This window comes from Manacus vitellinus, unplaced genomic scaffold (assembly GCF_001715985.3).
Source record: "Manacus vitellinus isolate BGI_N305 unplaced genomic scaffold, ASM171598v3 scaffold_6_pilon, whole genome shotgun sequence".
Taxonomy (NCBI): Eukaryota; Metazoa; Chordata; class Aves; order Passeriformes; family Pipridae; genus Manacus; species Manacus vitellinus.
In genome coordinates, this window is record NW_021940750.1 from 32817051 (window position 1) to 32838284 (window position 21234).

General features: G+C 43.2%; 1 protein-coding gene across 2 annotated transcripts in view; it reads left to right on the forward strand.

The window, feature by feature from the left end:
- Positions 1-21234, forward strand: part of RCOR1 (REST corepressor 1) — an 83637-nt gene that overhangs the window by 53910 nt on the left and 8493 nt on the right. For both annotated transcript variants that reach the window (XM_018082866.2, XM_018082867.2), the window contains exons 3-7: positions 5681-5733; positions 9799-9960; positions 12564-12682; positions 16099-16177; positions 20769-20963. In XM_018082866.2, the coding sequence (XP_017938355.1) occupies positions 5681-5733; positions 9799-9960; positions 12564-12682; positions 16099-16177; positions 20769-20963 (608 nt within the window). The remainder of the gene's footprint in view (positions 1-5680; positions 5734-9798; positions 9961-12563; positions 12683-16098; positions 16178-20768; positions 20964-21234) is intronic.

Genomic DNA, 21234 nt, shown 5'->3' on the forward strand with positions numbered 1-21234 from the left:
AAGCACCGGAGGTGGTGCAGGAGAAGGGGGCAACCTGTGTAGGTAGGGCTGGTGCTATGATGGTCTGGCACTGCCCCTCCTGGGAGGTGAGAGCATCTCCCTACTTTCAGCCACCACGCAGTGCTTCTATGGCTTTTCCAGGTAAGGTAGGTGTTCCTTTGCCTTGCAGTTGCCTTCAGACTTTCTCCTCACCTGCTGTAGATGCAATGGAGTTGAGGCCTAAATCCTCTTGTGCCTTCAGTTGCATGAAGTGATTTTTAAGTAGCCTTTGTGTCTGTAACTAGCACTTTTCTGTTCCTAGAGACAGTGTTAAAGGGTGCTATGTGCCTTCCCACCCTGTGTGGGTGCAACACAGGACACAAAACATGTCTGTGCTGTGTCTTCCTGCTCTTCTCCTGCCTCTTACACAGATCACATCATATCATAGCAAGAAGAGGAAATAGCTTTTCCAAGAAAAAGAATTATTTGAATAGAAAAGTAGAATGATTAAGGTTAGAAAGACCTCTAAGATCAGGTGGGTTTTTCTTTCTTCTAAGTGATTTTGTTCAGGCTTTGATCTCTGCCTGCTTCCCATGTTTCCAGTTGCAGCTAACTTCAGGGAGACAGTTGTCCAAACTCGTGTGCTTTTGGCAGCTTCTTCTCCCGAGCTGGGACCACGAGGTGGCAGGAGTGTTCCACCGATGCTGCTAGGGCAGCGGGACAGCAATGCAGCTGCTCGTTTTTTATAGTCGAGACGAAAACTGTGCTTAGTTGTTTGTATACCGTCATAATTGTGTTTTGAAATTTCGAAAAATTTCACCTTTATGTCTACATGTCCTTATTTTCTTTATATAGTATTGATTTGTTTTGGGTCTTGACTTTTTTCCTTTTTTTTATTTTCTTTTTTTCCCCGTGTTCTCAGGGGAGATGGAGGGGAGGGGGAGATGTATAGCAACATCCAGAATTCCTTGCAGGTTCTAACATTGATCAAACCCTGTGAAGCACATTACTGAGGCTGTGAAGGATGCTGCTTTTGTCCTCATTTCACCTCGTTCTGTCAGGGTATTGCATCACGTAATATGCAAAGTGTTCAGAGCTCCTGCAGTACCCTAGTAATAGGGGTGAACTGAGGTTGCAGCAACAGCCCTACCTCTGCATTCCTGTTACTTTCTATAGGCTTTAGCACACTCACTTATGCTGCAAACCCTCCTTGGGGTCATTGAGTCCACTGAACATGATGTGATCCTTGTGGGGTCATTAAGAAACAATTTGGGTAGGGGGGTAGAAATTCTTCAGAAAGAACCACTTGGAGAGATCGTGATGTGATCAAATGGTGCAGAGGGGAGTCATTATTTTCAGGCGTTTGTCTTTTCAGAGTTCTCCTGCCCCCTGAAATTAATGCTCCTGTTTTACATCTCTCGATTCTCTGTTCAAGGATGCGGGACTGAAAATCAGCAATGCAGTTGTTTGCTCTTGTTCTTCCTTCCCTCTGTCAGCCAAGAGGGTCCCCTTCCTTTTCCTCTAGTGAGGAATTCTTGCAGGGAGATGGTTAGCAGAAGAAAAGTGTTTATGAGAAAGATGACTGGAAACAAGAACACAAAATTCAGGGGGTTGATGGCACCATTTTGGTCAAACTCTCTTCTCTAGATGACAGGGGGTGGAAACATCTTTCTCTGCTTTCTTTCCCACTCTCTTCAATTTCCCTTATCTCTTTGGCTGTGTTAGTGCTATACGCAGGGTCCTTCCGTCATCTCATTGTATTTGGGAGAGGTGTGTGTTAGCATTTGAGTACTTTGTACCCCTCTTTGTTGATGACTGCATATGTGAGGCTGTTCCCTCTGTGTCCCTGCCTTTTGTGCTGCTTCTGCCTTCCTGAGCATGACAGGCTGTATGAAAGGGACCAGTGCTCACTCCATTTTGGGTGTGGGGTGGACACTGGGATCCTGCTCACCCACACAGCTCAAATGTATGCAATAGAAGAAATGTAGCCAAGTAGGTAAAGAAATAACAGTTTATGGTTCTCTTTTCTGTCCCTCCCCCCATCTGGTTTCTAGTAGCAACAAGAGCCTTCACAGAGCAATGCATCTCCTGTGTCACACGACTGTTTCTATTCAAGTATCATTGTATTTTTGGTCTGGTCTGTTGAAATATCTTTCTGGTACAGGGGAATGAGTTGGATGGGAGGGAAGGATACTCCTGTGTGCCCTGTTTGGGGAAAAGTTACACTGGCAGAAAGAATGCGTGGTGGTGTATTTTATGCTGGGGAAATGGGATGGGAATGCTCTGCTGCTCTTGCTTATTCTCTTCTGGAAAGCAGTGAAGAGCTGTGCTGGCAAACTGTCTCTTCTGGTGTAAGTAGAGCTCTGCCCCAGGCTTCTCTGGCTCTGAACTGTGATGTCTAAACAGATTGCTGGGTTACACGCTGAGCGTGACTGAATGCCGCTAAAATGCAGTGGAGCAGAATTTCACGTGCCCGCTGCCCTGTGCTTGCTAGAGTTGTGTGGGGAAGGCAGAGATGGAAGAGGGCACTTATTTATCTGGTGTGGCATGTAAAGCATTAAGCTTGTGGCAATTCCAGGCTCTACTGGTATGGGAGACTAAAGGGATCCTGTGACTGAAATGGTGCCGTGCTCTTCCTTGCTTACTTCATATGGAGGGGGATGGTAAAGAAAGAGCAAACTGAAGGATTGCTTAAGGGACTGTCATACCTCTCAGATGGTGCAAACATCAAAGCAAGTGAGCCCACAATTAGCCATGAAATGACAAGCAGAATGGGCTAGATTGTCAGTAAGTGGGCAGGAAACAGACCAAGAGAAGAGTACCATTGTGTATTCCTTGTCCTTCCTTCACCCACAAACTCTTATGGTGTATAGAAGAAGCACTGCTGTTTGCTCATGGTCATATTTACTGCTTTATTGCCTTTTTCTTATTTTCTTTTCACTGTAACAATGAGGTGTAATACTGATGTGTTACAGAACCTACTGTGACAAGAAAAGCATCTTGCTTCCTTTCATGGTGTCCAGTCACTCATAATCTACTGTTTGGCTCAGTGATGTATTGACTTGTTTGAAGAGAAATCCTACTGATATTTGGGGACCTTGCTAATATTCTTGCTCAGTTAGGAGAGAAAATGCTGTAATGATTTTTTGGGGGGCTGGGAAGCAAGTATGTTTTCATTACTTACAGCATCTGGCATAAGGAAGGTAATACACTGGAAAGGAGAATGACCTCATCTCCTCTCTGTATATATTAAAGGATAAGATGCTGAAGCGAAATGAGGAACTGTAGGTCTTTCCACAGTGAAAGCAAGGTACTTAATGCAGCAGTACTTAGCATTCAGGAGCTTAATTCAGCCTTGGACTTCAGAGAATTCAGCTCCTTTCCCTCCTTCCACCTCCTTCTTAGACAAAATATATAACACTGCATGTGCAGTGTCTGTTTTAAGGAAGCTGAGAACATTTTGCTGAAGTGCAGGGAAATGCTGCATGTAGGGTTTCCTGGCAGCTTTTTTTTTGGTGTGGTTTTATAACCATCTGTAACTGGAAGCACCTAAAGTTGTTCTTTTGCCCACATCTTACTAACGTTCTCTACCCTGTTTGGCATGTGGAGGGAAGGGATGGTGTGCATCCCTTCTCTGTCCCTGCTTACCCTGTGTGGCCCTCCTGGACCATGTTCTTCCCTTGGGATGTGGTTTTGCAAGTTGTTTTTTTTTCTCCCCACGTCAAAGCTGATTTTTGAGGTTTGTACTAACCTTTGGTTGCCCTCAGGATATTCTGTTAGGCAGTGCAGCGAATTCAGCCTAGGAAGTTTTTGTCATTGTCCCAATCACCTCCATTGCCTTTTCAATTATTTTACAGTGTTTGCCTTGTGCAAGAAAAGGTTGTTTGTGAGAAAGGATGGTTTTCATCCCAGTTCAGCACAGTCCTTAGAAACAATTTCACTTGGACAGATGCACGTTTGTGCTGCAGCAGTGCGAATGAATGGTTATGGCTGCACCTTTTTCCAAAGGGCTAATAAAGCTTTTACTGAAAGTATCCAGAACATGGACCAACAAACAGGTTCATCAGCCCATTGGTAGCTGCCATTGTGTGCAGGTGGGAGCTTGGAAGAGCAAAAACCTCATGGAGTCCCCTTGCTAATGTGTAACTGCCTGTGTTTATTGCATGCTCTTCTGCCACAACATGTGGCTGTATTAATATTCTCACAGACTTTTCCATGGCACTTAACAAAGTCCTCTTTTACAATGCCTCTGTGAAAATTAACAAATGCTTCTCCTTTCCATATGAAGCTCTGGCATTGGTACCACATGTCATATTGAGTAGTCTAAAGATGGGATGTTTACTTTAAGTACCTAGATTTAAATACTTATTAATGACAAGCTGAAAATAACAGGCTGTTGCTGTCCTGCTGTGTGTTTTCTGATTTATCCTTTCTGTTTTCCCAGTACCTTTTGAGTTTATTGCTTAGCTGAAGGAAGAATTGAGGACTGTCACAGCTTGAAGGAAAAACTTTAAAAAATGTCATGCTGTTCCATGACAGTGTTCATAAAGTCAGAAAACATGGGAGAAGCACAGTCAAGAGCTGAAGTGAATCACGAGGCCCAATCACGAGTGCGCGGAACCATTTTCCTTCTGGAGGTGCTATGGATGCTCTCCATGACTCTGGTGCTCAGTACAGGAATTTACTTGCATCCCTCCCAGCGTATCTCTAACAAAGGAAGGGGGAATGATTTTTGAGTTCATTGTGACTTGTCATGAAGTCCAAAACTTGTAGAAGAATGAGAACTCTGGCTGTATGTATCTGTCCCAAGTACATTACGGATCCTACATGCAATGTGTACTTCCGGCATCTTCCACTCCATTAGGTGAAATAGGAGTCTGACCTTTTAGACTGAATTTTTATTTTCAGGGATGTTGTCACTACAGTCTGGTTAATAATGAGCAAGCATAAGGGCACAGATTTCAGAACACCACCACTGGTACTGACTTTGATCCAGTCCTCTCAAATGGCTGCTGTTGGATATAATGTAAGCTCAGTCACTCACAGCAAAAGAGACATTTGGGGTTTAGTCCCATCTATACAAAATATAAGTGCTCAGGGTGTCTTCACGTTGTAAAGGTTAAAAGCTTTTGGGGACCTAATAATACATAGAGGTAGGGTTTGGTCCAAGATGAAAATTGCTGAGGCCTAAGAGTAGAAAAATTTGCCAAGATATCTGCAGTGGTTGTGCAACACTAGGAGTCTGGCAGTACTGGAAGGTATGGATTGTGTTTGGGGATGTTTTTCCTTAAGAAAACAACTGCTTTGGGGGATTAAAAAAAATCCCCACCAACCAACAAACAAAAAAACCACAACAAAGCAAACACACACCCCCAAAAATAGCTAACACAATTACGTTTACAGTTTTGGTGAACAAATTTTGAAATATTATATGCTGTGTTTCAGAAGTACTGGAACTGGATTGGATATCATGCATCATTGAGGCTTGTTAAGAAAATATGTAGTAGTTTGTCTGATGACTGTTGTTTTTCTTTTGTTTCATTTCTTTCCTGAATTGTTGGAAACAGCAGCTGTTCATCAGAGTTCTCTGTGGAGGACTGAAGTCAGAGCTGCAAATCTGGGTTTTAGACTGGGAAGGGCAAGGGAAGAAAAGGTATAAGAGCATTTAATATAATGATCTCATCTCTTCTTTGTTTTTCAGTGGATGAATATATTGCCATTGCTAAAGAGAAGCATGGATACAATATGGAGCAGGTAACAACAATCTTCTGAATACTTACTTTATTTTAAAATATTTTCCAGCTTGTATTAAAACATGACTTCAAGTGACTGCCTAGAACTGCTTCTTCCCTTCTTTATTGACTGTGTTTTCTTCTCTCCTACTTGTCCCAAAACTGACTGTTCCTAGTAACACTAAGTTGTGCTCTGGGGATATGGAGTTCACCTGTAGTTTTATCTGGGAATATGGTGTTAGCTCCTAGTTTTACATGAAGAGTCAAAAAAACAAAACCAAAACCACTGTAATTTCTAACAGAGTCTGGCAATAAGTGTTATGCTTCCTCCTGCACACTTTCAGAACCCCTAAACAATTTTAAAAAGATTGACTTGTCTTTGGACAGCTGCCTGATTGCATTGCAGTTTCCAGCTGACTGCTCCATCTCTTGCTTCATGGATGTCTTGGCAGTTATTAATGAGCTATTGAACCATCATATGCTTTTCTAAGGCGAACCAATATCTACAGTTATTTACCTTAAAACTGTGTTGCAAATCATTTTGCATTTCATAGATGAGCACCTTGCCTGTCGGTGCAGTAATGGTGGGTGACTTTGCCAGCTGTCACTGACATTAGCCAGTACCTGTAGCCTTGGGATGGGAATCCTGATCTGAGGAGCAGATCTCCCCTTTACTCCCTGTGGTCTAGGATTGTGTACTAATCTTTCCTGTGTTAACTAACATTGATTTCAACACTTGTTGGGGAGATGAGTAGATCTGTGCCTGGGAAACTTTTCTGAATTCTCTGGAGTTTCCTTATGCACTGCTACTTGCCCGGAAAGGGAAGGCAGGGGATCTCATGACTTACTGAATTGTCAAATCACATACTGTCTCTACAAAGGGATTCTATGAAAACTTGAAAGTTTATAAAATTGTTCAGGCAGAGCATAGAAACCAATGATTTGGATGGGCAAGGGCTTCTATTTAAATGATACTGCTGTCATCTTTGAGTCAGACTTTCGGTGGTTGATACTCATGCTCAAGAAGACTTCTTGCTGAACAAGAACATTGAAATTGAGATAGCCAGCAAAACCAGGAATGATCAGACTTGATAATTGTAGTTTCAAAGAGCAGAAAATAGCAATAAAAGGAACATGAGGGCTTCAAAAGGCTGTGAACTTAAAATGAACATAAAGGTGGCAACTCTCTTCAGCTGATATGGGTATACCCTAATATTGGATATTGTGGGTAATATTTACCAAGAGAGATGGCCTCAGAGTAATAGAAATGGGTTTCATTGTTTTAGTGGAGAAGTGATGTTTTAAGAGTATAGACTGATACAAAAGACTGATACAAATTAAGCTTGTGATTTAAAACAAAACAAAACAAACAAAAAACCCAACAAAAAAACCAACTGAATTCTTGTCAGTTGAAAAACTTAAATTTAGCTAGCAGAAATTTGCATTCATTCTAATGTTGGAAATACAGACCTCCCACTCATTCCTTGAAGTCTTTTTCTCTGTTTTCCTCTTCTCTGTGTACAAAAGTTGTAGGACTTGCCACACCAGGATGTAAAGTGGCTGAGCAACTTGTAAAAATTCCCTACTTCTAAAAATTTTCTCATTCCTCCTGTAGTACTCTCACATAATACTCTGGAGTCAAAAATGTTTCCCAGGTCCTTTGGGATTTCTTAGACAACTACACTAGGCACTTCCAGGAAATAACTGGAGAGGATCTATCTTCTATTGCTCTGGAAGGCATGTATTCATTTTGTATTATAGGGACAAGTGTCAAGGCTTTCAAATCAGGATGATTTGTTGTGTCACCAAGGGACACTCCGTCTTCAGCAGGTATCATCAGAGTTGCTGTTGGCTGAGTAATTGTGGACAAGCTGGAAGCCAGTCAGAGCTTGCTTTAGCAATTGGCCACCGTCTCTGGGCTTTGCTGGCCAAGGCAGCCCTCTCCCACACACACATCCCCCTAACAACTGGTCTCTTTGGACCTCTGTCCAGGTGGCTTGTCTGACAGTCACTGCATGGAGATTCCCATTCTTCCACCTGTGCCCGCTGCCCAAAGCCTCCCTTTGCAGACTAAGACGTGCCAGTCTGTTGAAGGGAGTGATGAGCAGCTGGCAGGGTTCTGGGGTGTGTGCCAGCCCTCCTCTGCCCAGCGTTGTTCCCGTCCAGCCCAGCCGGCCACATCTGTGCCATGTGCAGCTCCCAGCTCTGTCTTTTCTGTCCCCTTCCTGTGGCCGAGTGCCCTGTTGGCTCTGCTGCTGTTGGATGATGGCTGGAGGCTCGGGGCTGTGCTGGTGGGAGTCTCTGCAGCTTTGCCAGCTGGAGGGCAGGCAAAGGACAGGCTCCTGCAGGCCAGTGAGCTCCGGCAAGGCAAGCCCACTTCAGCTGGTGGTGCAAACAGCTGTCGGTGGTTGTGCTGAGCTGTGGCAGTCTCAGGCTTTTGGAAGCACTACAGTAAGTCTGGCTGTGAGCCGTGTTTTCCTGCCAGCCTGTGTCAGACACCCCGGGACAAAGGAGTCTGGGAAAGCTATGTACTTACCCGTGTATGAGTGCAGAGTTCTTCTCGGGCAGCACGGGCTGGAGGAGGAATATTGCTCTGCTGCTAAAACAGGCCTGTAAGGAAAATCTTTTTGTTTACCTTTTGCTTTGTGTAAGCAGCTGCCCCCTCAGCCCTCGCTAGCATCTCAGTGGTATTTAATGCTACCCTGCCCTCCTCCCAAAATGTCTTGCTCCTTGTTTTTCCCTTACTTCCTCATGGGGATATTTGGTACAGCTTGTGTCTGAAGCTGAAAAGGATGGCAGGAGAGAGAAAACTCAGTCCTTCATGACTGCAAAATAGTTCCTTTGGCCCCATGCTTGCCAGAGTGGCTGCATGGCTCCTGTGACATCTTGAGTGACTGATGCAACCAGGACTACTACTTGTTCTGCATGGTGGCAGAAGGGAGAAGAGGGTGTCTGGGAAGCACTGAGAGGCCAGTAGGGTCCGTGCAAGATCTTGGATATCACTAACATTTATATGCATGCTCTCTGCATAATCTTAGGGGCACAAGATCCCATAAAGGAACTGCTTTTTGCATAGCAAAGCACAGTGGGGAAACCCCAGATTTGGAGGGATTTTGTAACACTGAGCAGCCAGGGCGAAACTACTAGAAGAGGGTAACTATGGCTGTGAAACCTGAGCTGAGTTTGCATATGATGAGCAGGTTACTCTTATGTTTTACTCAGCATGTTAGGGATTGCTTTCACTTCACAGCCATTGTGAAAGGCTGGTTTTTAGCTCTGTAGAGTCAGGCCTTCCCAAAATGACTTGCAGTGGTTGCTGGCATGCCAGAGGCAGTGATGTGTCATAGCACACAGGGGCTGTGCACCCCTGGGAGGGGGGGCTGCATGTGAGTGCTCGGATGCAGCGGGAGGAGAATGGTTTGCAGGTGCTGAAGTGCAGCACATGTACTTTATCTTTGGAACTGAGAATGAGAGACTGCAGCAGTGAAATGAGGCATCTCTCAAGGGAACAAATGAGCAGCCCCCAAAATGAGTGAGATTTATTCCTCCTTTGGTCCAGGGACATTTTAGCAGCAAGTCAAGGTTGTGCAGGCTCCTTCTTCCAGTTCTTCTCTCATCCTCTAACCCTTTTACCCCTCCCCCTCAGAAAGAACCCCCTAAACAACCATAAGAACCCCCAGTCAACTAAACCATCCTTCTGATTGTCAGGAAATAGAGTTCAGCACTGGCAAGAAACTGGATTTTTACCAGGACTTCTCAAGTCTTTGCTTAGCTTTCGTATGCATACCATGATGGGTAAAGTTGGAGTAATTTCTTCAGTTTTCTTCTCCCACCTTTCTGTTGCTGCTCTCTTATTATGTGACTACCTGTGTGGTTTTGATAAACTTCAGATTGATCTTCACAGCCTAGGTGGGGGTCAGATTCCAGGTTTCTCAGAAAAGCCTCTGATGTAGCTGTGAATTAAAATTATACCTGCTGTGTTGCCTGAGAAAAATGTTGTAGCTCTCCCTCTCCATTTTCCAGTCATGTTTCTTTTTACAATTATTTTCAATTATGATTGTCCCCTTGGTGTCTGTGTTATTTCTAGGCCCTTGGGATGCTGTTTTGGCACAAGCACAACATCGAGAAGTCTTTGGCAGATCTGCCAAACTTTACTCCGTTCCCAGATGAGTGGACAGTGGAAGACAAGGTCTTGTTTGAACAGGCCTTCAGTTTCCATGGGAAAACTTTTCACAGGATCCAGCAGATGGTAAGTGGTGTCACAGGAGTGGAAAAGCAGAACAGGCAGTTGGACTGTCATCTTCGGTGCTGATTGTGCTGAATGCATGTGTAATGCTCTTGGGAGAGGCCAGAGGAGATGTTAGAGGGAAAATACTGCCATGAATAGAAAGAAATAATATTGTTTCCAGAGTCTCTGTAGAAATGTTTTCCTTAAGTGCTTTACTGGTTCAGGATAGACTTTGACTGTACAATTTTTTTGGTTGGAAATTACAGTTTTCAGTCCCCTGTGTGCCATGATAGTGTTTGTCTCAGCTGGAGTTCAGGCATGGTCTATAAACACGTGCCCCCACACACACAATAAAGATCATCTCTGTGCAAAGTTGATCTCCTTTCTTACAGCCTGCTTTTTAGGAATTAATTTTATTTAACTATGAAGTCTGTGCTTAATGTGATTTGGGACCATCAGCGGATGCTGTGGTGGAGGTTTATACATCATTGCAAGCATTCAGTCCTTTGATTTTGGTTGCTGTTGATATTGTTTTAAACTGTAATTGAAAACTTCAGGGGTAGATTTCTGCCTGAAAGGGAGATGCTAGGAGAGTGTGCAATTTTCTTTTGAAAGAGGGAGAGGATGGGATGTAAAAAACTTTTATTAATTGTATCTTTAGAGTGTCTTCAAATTTATCACCTGGGTGGGGAACCAGACTTTTTCTTTGGTCTCATTCGATAAAGTGCCTCCCTCTCAAGTGTTCCAGCAGGATCCAGTTACATTGGCTGTGACCCTCTGAAGTGAGCATAGGCTGTTGCAGTCTGTCTGTTCAACTTCTTTAAAAGCACATGTGAAGGTCTGTGTTGCTGATCCTGCTGAAAAGTGAAAGCTGACTTGGCCTTCCACGGATGAAGGAAAACCACCAGATCCGTTTTCAAAAGGGAAGAGCAGGAAGAGGCTTGTTCTCCTCATGTCCTCCTTGAATGTTCCTTCACTGATGTCCATTTCCAAATGTTCTTGGAGTCCTAGGGTCTCCCACTCCCTTCGGTCAGGTGACAGGGCTTGCACAAACTGTGGGCAGTCTGGACTTGTGGAACTCTTGAAGGGTGAAGCTTTGTTATTCCTCTGTTTTTATATAGGGCGGAAAAAAAGGGGAGGGGAATGTCCTGGGGGAAAAAAAGAGGACATAAAGCCCATCCTGTTGCTTGGTTAAATGCTAAAGCAAGAAATTCTCCATTCAGTTTATGTGCAGGAGCGTGACTCTGTCCCTCAGTGAAGTGCATTCCAATACAGGGATGCCAAGCTAATGCACTGTTCCCTAGCTAATGATACTTTTTTACTGTTGCTCCCAGGAAAGCCATCCTGCATGAAAGAAATTAAATGGCAAGAAGCTTTGTGTTTAGCAGGGGACAGGAATCAATGGCTCGGGAGCATGTCAGTAGTTGGTTTATATATGCTGCCCCATTAACACCCATGCAGTTTGGAACTGAGGGGAGAAATCATCAAAGCCAGAGAATGAAGAGCAAGTTACGTTATTTACCGAAGCTACTTCTGATATTTTGGCACTCTTAGCATGGATTTGTAGCCAAGTGGATGTTTGTCAGGAACAGCCTTGTCCCTGAGTTTGTTCTGTGGAACTCTTAATTTCAGCATACCAGCCTGTTGCGTGGCTATTGGCAACACAACATCGACACAGCACCTGTGCTTTGCCAGCACAGATGGATTTCTGTGTGCAGCTGTGGGCCAGAGTGGTAGATCCACTATTAGAACCTAAAGTCAATCTGCAGTTTGAGAACCAGGCTTATCTCAAGTGAAGACTTAAACTGCAGTATCTGAATAAGAGAGATCTGGCTCTTGCTCACAGTTTTGTTTCAAGCCCCACCCGTTCTGCCCTCCAAGCTGAATCAGACACTTAACTAAAACATGTTTTATTCAGCAAGAAAGGCTGGACTTTTGCCTTTTAAAAGTCCTGTGTAAGAACATCCATGCAGAGTGTTTCAGAAGTAGAGAATTAGTTGTAATGTAGTTTTATGCTTTTTGGAGGCAGACCTTTCATTCATAGCTACAGGGTAATGGTATTAGTATAAAAGGACCAAAAAAATTAATTCTGAGACTTGTGTTTTTCTGTATTGTAAGTTCACCATACAGTAACATTTCACCTTTTGAAAACATCCTTTGTTGATGCCTTTGAATAGACTTCATCGTGTGAATGGTGTGAATAAAGCTATTTAACCAAACATCAAAGATGTGCTTGGGATGGTGCCTGCAATTCAGCAGTTCCTGCAGTTGTTTACGCGTGTCTCTGTCAGCTTTTAAAACTGTTATCTCAGTTTCAAGACCTCATTGTGGATATGCTCTTGCTCTGTTCCTCTACTCTGAAGGGAACCAGCTACGTGGCTGGTGAGTGGAGGCTTGCTGAGATGCTCTTCAGAGATTTTGATGTCCTAAATAGTAGGCACTAACCTGAAACACTCTGCCATTGCTCATTTTTGGAAAGGCTGCAGAACTGCCTTGCTTGAGCCTTTGAGACAATCCAATGTAGAGAGATCAGATGTTCCTTGAGAAAACCAGACCAATTGTATATGAACTCCTGGGAATACTTTACATATAAACATATAAAAGGATACATGTTTAATTTACAGCTTCCTGACAAATCAATAGCCAGCCTGGTGAAATTTTACTACTCCTGGAAGAAGACAAGGACTAAAACTAGTGTGATGGACCGTCATGCTCGTAAACAAAAAAGGGAACGTGAGGAAAGGTAGGTTTGCAAGCAGAAAGGCTGTATATTGCTGCACACTGGTTTCTTTAGACTATCCCAGAGATTCCTGTTAGCTTGTAAGAAACTAGATGGAGGATTTTCCCCAAAACATTTCCTGGTACCACACCTTTCCCCACCCCTCTTCCCTGCTGTGCATGTTTTGCTTTGCTTAAAGCCAGAAGGAATCTGTTGGCAATTAGGTGTGCTCCCTTTTTCAATATTGTGCGATTCCTGCTTGCCCTGTAATGCACTGGTTACCATCCCATTCTAGAACCTTTTCTCTGATACTGCGTGAGGGTGGAGAAAATGAAATTAAAACTGTTTACAGTCTGATTGGCACTGTAGTCAGCAGAGCCAGAAAAGCTGATAAGCAGGATGGTAAAAGGAAGTAATGAAAGAGCTAGAAATCTGCCTTTATTTCCTCTCTGTGATACTTAGCAGAGTGAGAATGTGCACCTGATACGGGGAACAGGCTCCAGTGCAGGACCTCTCTCCTGTGTGTGTATGCACATAGACCCTCCCCTGCCTCTTAGAAAGCTGTGACCAGTGTAAGGCTGTCAGGCCAAGCTGTTCCCTAAGAAAGGTGAAGTTAAGGCTCTGTTTTTGAGTGACTGAGAAGAGGGTAGCAGAGGGCAACTCAGGATGAGCTCTCTGGCAGAGGTATCCCAAGGAGTGCTGGGTGCATTAGGATCTGAGTGAGGCTGGTGGTGTTCTGGAAGTCACTAGCTACTGAGGTTTAGCAGATGAACTTGACCCCTGCTTTTTCTGCAAGTTCACCCTCCTGGATAACCATGGAAGCCCTTGAAGGTAAAGCAGCCAGTGGCCTTGTGTGTATTGCTATAAATATCTGTACAGTTGGAACTGCCACTCGATGACTTTGCCTAGTTCTGGAGCTGACAGAGCCTCAGAAATGCAGAGACCTCACGTGCCTGTGGGGAAAGTAACCCCTCTGAACAGCAGCAACTCCATCTGCTTGATGCAAGTGCCTTCTCAACCTGCTCTAAAATGCAGTTAATGTCTTTGCAGACCAAACTTGAGTTGTTCCTGGCTTTGGAAGACTTCTAATATAATTAAGCACAATTCTACAAAAGTTTTTCCCTCTAAGGAGTTGCTGCACTTCCCAAGGAGCTCTTTGCTGGCACCAGTGCATATGAGCAAGCTCTGTTTGGGAAGGGGGAAGAAACGTGTTTCTAGGGTTGAGCTGTTCTACACCAATGACTCACTCAACCTCTCCCATCTCTCCATTAGGTCAACAATACTTGCTTAACAGGCAGGGCCAGGGAGAATACTGCCAGCCAACTTGTCCAGTATTTGGTTGACTTTCTTTGACTTGAGTCTCTTTTTCCACTCTGTTCCTTTCTTTTCTCTGCAAAGGCTATCTATTTTTCTTCTCCCCATCCTGATGGGGTTTATTTATTTATTTATTTTGGTTTGGTTTGGTTTTAGTTTTAGTTTTCCTACTAATTTATGGGGGGCATGGAAACTTTTATAAGGAGTATTTGTTTGTGTCATACTATGTAATTTTGGGGTCTTTTCATACTACCTCCTCTGTTTTTGTTCTGTGCTCATAAATGAAATTACTGCAATTTGGAAATGCACCTCTCAGGTACCTATGCCTGTTTGGTAGGAAAAGCAGCACCTCAGACCATCTGGTGATTGGGAAAGAACTGTATGGGCTGTCATGTGCTGCAATTTTGTAACCTTTGAGGAAAGCAGCTGGGTTGGAAATGCATATTTGGTTTACATCTGTAGCAAGCTAAGCACAAGACCATCAGCTTGATTTTTGATTTCCATTCTTCCCCTCCATTACATAAAATAGTCAAACTCTACACCCCCAAAGGATTTGTCAGTGCAGCTGTGTGGGGTGTGGAATCCACACTGGGTGAGTTCAGGGTGCCTGGATTTTCAGGTTGTACTGTGCCATTCGGTGCTGGCAGAACTGCAGAAGTACTCTTTGGTTATAGTGATCAGTGTCTAAAACTGCAGAAATGAGTGGGTGGGTTTTGGTCTAGCTCATGTCTAGAGAACATGCTCGAATACAGGATCAAACTATCAGCACAGCAAAGGCTGTGGGACTTGACTGTTGTAGAAAGGCTGAAATCTGAACCTAGGTGAGAACACAAGGAAGTTCTTTCAGAGATAGGGTTAAGAGAAGAGGCAGTCTGAGGTATCTCACTCAAATACCTCTGTATCTCTTCTGTGGCTAGGCAGGGAAATTCCCCAACTCCTCAGGTTGTTGCTAAAATAACTCCCAGTGCATTTAGAACCAGGTTTTCAGTAGCCGTTCTTAGTAGCGTGTGAGGGGCTTTGCGTGTTCAGCTCTGGGAGGGGATGCTTGGGAGTTTATTCCCTGGAATCGTGATTACTCAGACTAAATGCCCTGTCAATCAGCTGGTGAGCCAGGCAGCTTGGGAGAGCAGAAGTGGCTTGAACAAGTGACTGCTCTTGTGGAGAGGGATGCCAGCCCAAGCCACCTGGCAGTCCGTTCCTCCTTGAGATGTGGCTGCAGCAGGGAGCCAGCCACGAGCGGTACCCTGTTGGCTCCAGCACTATAGTACAGCTCTGCCCTGCACTGAAGCTGTGGCACACCTGCACCAACTGATGGTTCCTCAGCCCAGGCTATAAAGTTTGACTTGACAAAATAGGTTTATTTTTTGATTAAAAAAAAAAAGTAAAAAGCTTGGATTAGATCAGCTTATTTCTTCTGTTTCTGGGCATCATCTCAAATGGTGCAATTAACTTTAGTTGTGTACAGTACAAAAATTCTAAATGGTGGAAATACATTTGATTTAATGTCTGATTAAAATTCCAATGAAGCTAAACTGGACAGGTGTGCCAGGGGCACTTTCAATATGGCCCCAATTTCATGCCTATTATTATTCTGTAACTGATAGTCTTTTTCTTTTCCAAGGGAAAATAAAATGTAAAGCTGTCACTGAAGAAAAAACAAAACAACCAAACATTTTTTATGCTTGTTCTTGAGGGAGCTCATCTTGTGCATGTCTGTTTTGCAAAATGTTAAGGAGTTCTATGAAATCCAAGTTTTAGCTACTTGCTGTATTTCTCAGTCTTCTTTCTGTCAGTTTGCCTAAAGTTAAAATGCTCAGTGTCCCGTGTTCTTTAAAAGATAACTTGTGGAATTAATTTCATATCTCTGTGCAGACTTACTTTGCCCAAGTACACTACTGAGAAGTTATCCTGTATGTACTATCTTCACAGTTAAGAATTTATTGACTTAAACCAAAGCCAAAGAAACCCAAAGATACCTGCAACCCTCTAAAAAACCCCACATCCTGGGAATAAAACTAAGGAAAGCTGTTGGACTTGATATTGCATCCATGCATTTGTTTTAGCATGCTATTTATAGAAAAAGAGTCTCACAAACTAATACAGTACTGTTTGCTTTTATCTTCCAGTGAGGATGAAATGGAGGAAGCAAATGGAAATAACCCAATTGACATTGAAGTTGAACAAAACAAGGAGAGCAAAAAGGAGGTATAATTCTTTTTCTTATTTCTGTACAAATGAAAGTGTTTACTTACTAGCTACTTCATGTAGAAGCTGACAGTATGTAATTTTCTTTTTGTGCTTTGTATAGTTGTCATACAAGAAAAGAATTGTCTTCAGAATTATTCTTAGATCAAGACAAGTTTAGATAAGTTATTATGGATGGAACTGGGAAAATTTCAGACTTTACCGTCCCATGATTATGTAGTCTGTGATTGTTTCCAGTCTCTTTGATTCTCTTTTTGGGTGTGTTAGCTTAAACCACCTTCAGTGATGGTTTAAATCAATCTAACTGCGTGGAGATGGAGTAGAAGCACATCTCCCCATTAAGATGGCTTGGAAGGGGAGAAGACAGCCTTTTGTTCTAGGTAGACCATCAAGAGCGTGTTTATCTACTGCTTAGATTCTGAGGTAAATTCCTGATGTACTGAAATTCCCAGCAGTAGTTCTGAGGATTTCAGTTGCACCAGGATTGCAACTCCATTGGTGAAAAGGAGGTGGTTTTTGTAACCAGTTCATTTTGTGTGACAGAGGGGCCTTAACCTGTTATGTGCAGAATATTTTGTCTACTTGAAGTGCAGTACTTGCATCTCACTTAAAATGAAGTAGTTGAAGTGAGCATAGAGTTCTGGATGAAAATAGCCACACAGATATAACAGTTTTGAAAACCTAGTCTGTGATGCTTAACCAGAAAGCATATACTTCATGTCTGTAACCTGCAGGTTATCTGCTACTAAATGAAAGCACCTTGCTTTTCAGCTGCAGCGTGGGTTGTATGCGTGAGTGAGAAAGATGCTTACCCTAAGGCCATCTCTCCTTGAAGTAGTTCCCTTTCCTGATTTCTTGTAGTCTAATTTCTCTCCCACGGACATTCTATTTCCTTTTTTAAATTCCTTTAAAGGTTATATGTCGGGAAAATCCACTAGAAATATTTAAAAAGCTGATCTAACTGAGGCAAAAACAAAGTCCTAGAGCAGCTGTTTTGTCAGCCACTGTCAGAGAGATTAATTTCTCCAACAAATTATTTTTAATGGAAATAACTGAAAAATTGCAACATTCCCATCTGTTCTTTGCCTGTGCCAGGGTGCTCTCTAGACTTTCCAGAAAAGCCTAACTGTTGCTTCCACTGAAAGGGCCAGCACCCTTGATGTCTGTCTAGAAGCAGAGTGGATGTGAAGCCATTTGCATTCATCCTTACAAGAAACTGCTGAAGCTTCAGCAACAGCCAAAGAGGAAGGGTTCTCACTTGGCTAAGTTGCAGCTGCATACTGCAACTCTCCAGTGTCTTGTAAATAATAGTGTTGTCCTATTTCCCAATATTTTAATAAATTTTCAAGTTTAGATTTCTTTGTAAGCTCTTCGAAAGCTTGCATCTGTAAAAGAGCTCCCTTCAATCCCCCCCCCTGTTATTGCTTCCTTCCCTACCAATGCTGACATGCCCTGAATTTGCTGCAGAAGAGGGAAAGGTAGTTCTTTGCCAACTTTCTGTTGTAAGACCAAACCAGATCAGATGTCTAATAGTTGCCATCAAGGCATTTTTGTAGAAAATATTGTGTGGGAGGAGGCTGTGTGCCCTCCCTGTCACACTGATGCAGGCCATGGCACTCCTGCTGAGCTGAAACTCGTGCAGCATGTGCAGTCTGGCTGTGTGTGCAGTGTCAGGCAGCCTGGTGGGGGCTCTTCTGGTCAGGGATTGTACTGGAGGGCAAAATAAAACCAACAGCTTTCACAGCCTGTTAAGAGTTTAGCTGAGGTTGTTTAGCCTGGAGAAGAGGAAGCCTGTGGGAGACCTTATCACTCTCTACAACTACCTGAAAGGAGGTTGTAGCAGGACGGGGGTTGGCCTCTTCTCCCAGGCAACTAATGACAGGACAAGAGGGCATGGCCTTAAGCTGTGCCAGGGGAGGTTCAGGCTGGACATCAGGAAGAATTTTTTCACTGAAAGGGTTGTTAAGCGTTGAAATGGGTTGCCCAGGGAGGTAGTGGAGTCACCAGCCCTGGAGGTGTTGGAGAAACGAGTGAATGTGGCTCGTAGTGTTATGGTTTAGTTGTCATGGTAGTGTTCGGTCAGAGGTTTGACTTGAAGATCCTGGAGGTCTTTTCCAACTTTTCCAACAATCTTTCCAACAATGATTTTATGATTCTGATTTTACAATACCTGCACCTGGGGCTGATGGAAATGCCTTGAGAGAGAGCAGGTATCCAGGAGGGGGCAATAAGGTCGTTCTTGGTCACTGTGTTTCTTTTAATGACATGGTCAGATGTGCAGGGCTGGTGATGTGTCAGCAGCTCAGGACTCTTACCGTAAAGAACCTCCTTGTCCCAACGGCTCAGAGGTGTTTTTTGGGTCTCTGAGACATGTTGGTTACTATATGACTTGCCCAGTAATACTGGGATTTCTCAGAGTATCTGAAATCTCTCATCTCTTTCCTCTTTTGGGGATCACTGGAGGAGGAATCTTCCCTTTTTACTTTCAGTGTTAGTGCAACTGTTCGGATTTCCTCAGATAGTAACTCTGTAATACTGAGGTCATGACCTAGAGCTGCTTTCTCCATATCTTCCCTGTTCCTGGAAATGCCTCCCATTTCATCCTCTGCTTTTACATGGCTTGAGATAGCTTGGTCTTTTCTTCTCCCAGAGTGAAATCTGAGGAAGGGAACTTTGTATTAAGGGGTTTGTAAGACTGAAGTGCACTGGATAGCAGTGGCAATACCTAAATAAACAGAGGAGCACTGTTAAATCCCTGCATTTTAATTCTTTCTGGTTTTCATTACTTTATTTAATTCTAAAGAGGGGTGTGTGTGACCAGGAAAGCAAGAGTTTCCAAGAAAGAGTAGATATTCAAATTTTTGCTGGATCCTAGAGGCATTTGGAGCCATCAAAAACTGTTCTGCTGGAGCTCTGGCTTCTTGTCCCCAACACAAAAGAGTTTTGCATTTTTTGAACTGTGTAAAACAGTCATTTAAAAATGCTTTCATTTTTCCTTAATGTTGAGGCTTCTAGGGTGTTTGCACTGTGGGAATTGCATGTTGGTCAACCTGCAACCTGAACCTGTAGTGAGTTATTGCTGTGTGGTCCTGTGAAATTGTGTATGCAAATGAAATAGGAGTAGATCTGAAATGCCTATCCATGTTGAATAATTTACCTGGCTCAGTTATCAAAGTGCTCACTTCTGAAGCAGGGTACAGAGCTTACCTCGCTCGTAGATAAACCACTTTGCTTTCCCCTGCTCACCACTCCCTTCTGCAAAAAGAAACAGGAGTATCCATCCTGCCATAGCAATAGTTACCTCTTGCTTCTGGGCTTGCCTTTGGCATTGTATCTCATGGAATACTTTGCACTAATCGATGGAACAAGAAGGTTGAGAACAGGCAATTGTCCACATTACTGCTGTTATGTGGCTCTGGCTCTTGTGCCCATGAAGAGGGTGCAAGCTTTTGTCTGCTGACATCTGTGGAGGAGCCCTCTGGACTTCGGGAGTCAGAACCTCATGCTTACATGGGGTTGGTCCTCAGCCTTGTGTGGTTTCAAATGTTAACATTTAATGTTCACTAATGAGCAAATGTCACAAACTCTGTAGAAACTGCATGTAGCTGCAAATTAGGAGGGGAACAATAGCTCTAAATGAAGCCAATGTGTTTAAAGCTGGCAGTGATCAAGTAGAGTATTCAGCCTCCCTTCTCTGCTTTTTCTTTCCCTGCCACCCTTCTTCTGTTCTGTGTTCTTGGCCAGGCTCCAGTCACTGGGTAGTAAATCTTAGTTATGAGTTGCATGTTGAAAATAACTTCTGGAAGAAATGGTTTTGGTTTTTAGAATCAGATGTGCTCTTGAAGGATGTGTAGTGTAGTGTTCTGGCTAATCTCTCTGTTAGAGGTGTGTGCTAAATTCTTTGCTTTAAATGTAAGGGATAAAAATAATAAGTGGTCTGTGAAATACTTGTTTTTCCAGAAGAGACTTAAATTTTATTTTAGGCAAAACTGCATCAGTTTAATGGAACAGTTGATATACAAGTGCTATGCAAGAAAACTTGTCTTCCAATGAATGGTGTAACAATCTAAGAATTGCTCTGTAGTCATCTCACTCCTTTATCCTTCGCCTTTAAATAAATTTGATTTATTCCTTTTCCTGTCTGACTTGTAATAATACAAATCTCGGTAAACTGTTCTAGTTGTGTTCTTCCCCTGTCTGCAAACTCTACTTTGTTTCATTCTGGAGTTCAGTTAAAATGGTATCTTCAGGCCTGGTGATGAAAGCAAAAAGAGAGGTTTTGGAGGTTTCAAAATAAGGAGAACATTTAACTGCTGCAAAATTGTGCATCTGCCTCCCAAAATGAGAATGGGCAGAGATGACAATCAGTATCTCTGTAAATACTGAAAGCTGCCTAGAAGAAAGGAGAGATTTGTACAAGACAGTGTTTGTATGACACGCCACTTAAAGCAAAAAATGTCTTCCTGTCTGCAAAGTAGCTTTGTTGTTCTCCAGTCTTTGATGGCTAAAAGTCACAGAATCATAGGATGGTTTGAGCTGGAAGGGACCTTTAAAGATCATCTAGTTTTATAAAATGACTGCTCTCTGCCAGGTGCCACCTGCTGAAACTGTCCCTCAGGTGAAGAAGGAGAAGCACAGTACGCAGGCCAAAAACAGAGCAAAGAGGAAACCTCCCAAAGGAATGTTCCTTTCCCAGGAAGATGTGGAGGCTGTTTCTGCCAATGCAACAGCTGCTACCACTGTACTCAGACAACTGGACATGGAATTAGTCTCAATCAAACGACAGGTATGGATTGGGGTATGGATGGGCTGGTTTTGGTGGTAAGGCCTGTTTCAGTCTGTGAAGCTGGCAGGAATTTGTGGCTTGGCAGTGATGATGTGTATTGTTATGTGGCTTAGTTGACAAGCTGCTAGTTCTGTGCTCTGAACTAATGCAGCCCTGGGTTTTACATCTCATGTTGTAGTTCTTTAGGCCAACCTATTTTATATCTAAAAGCAAGGAGAAGTTCACAGCGGGGACTCGAAGGAACACTTGTTGGCACTTGCTGTTTCTTGCA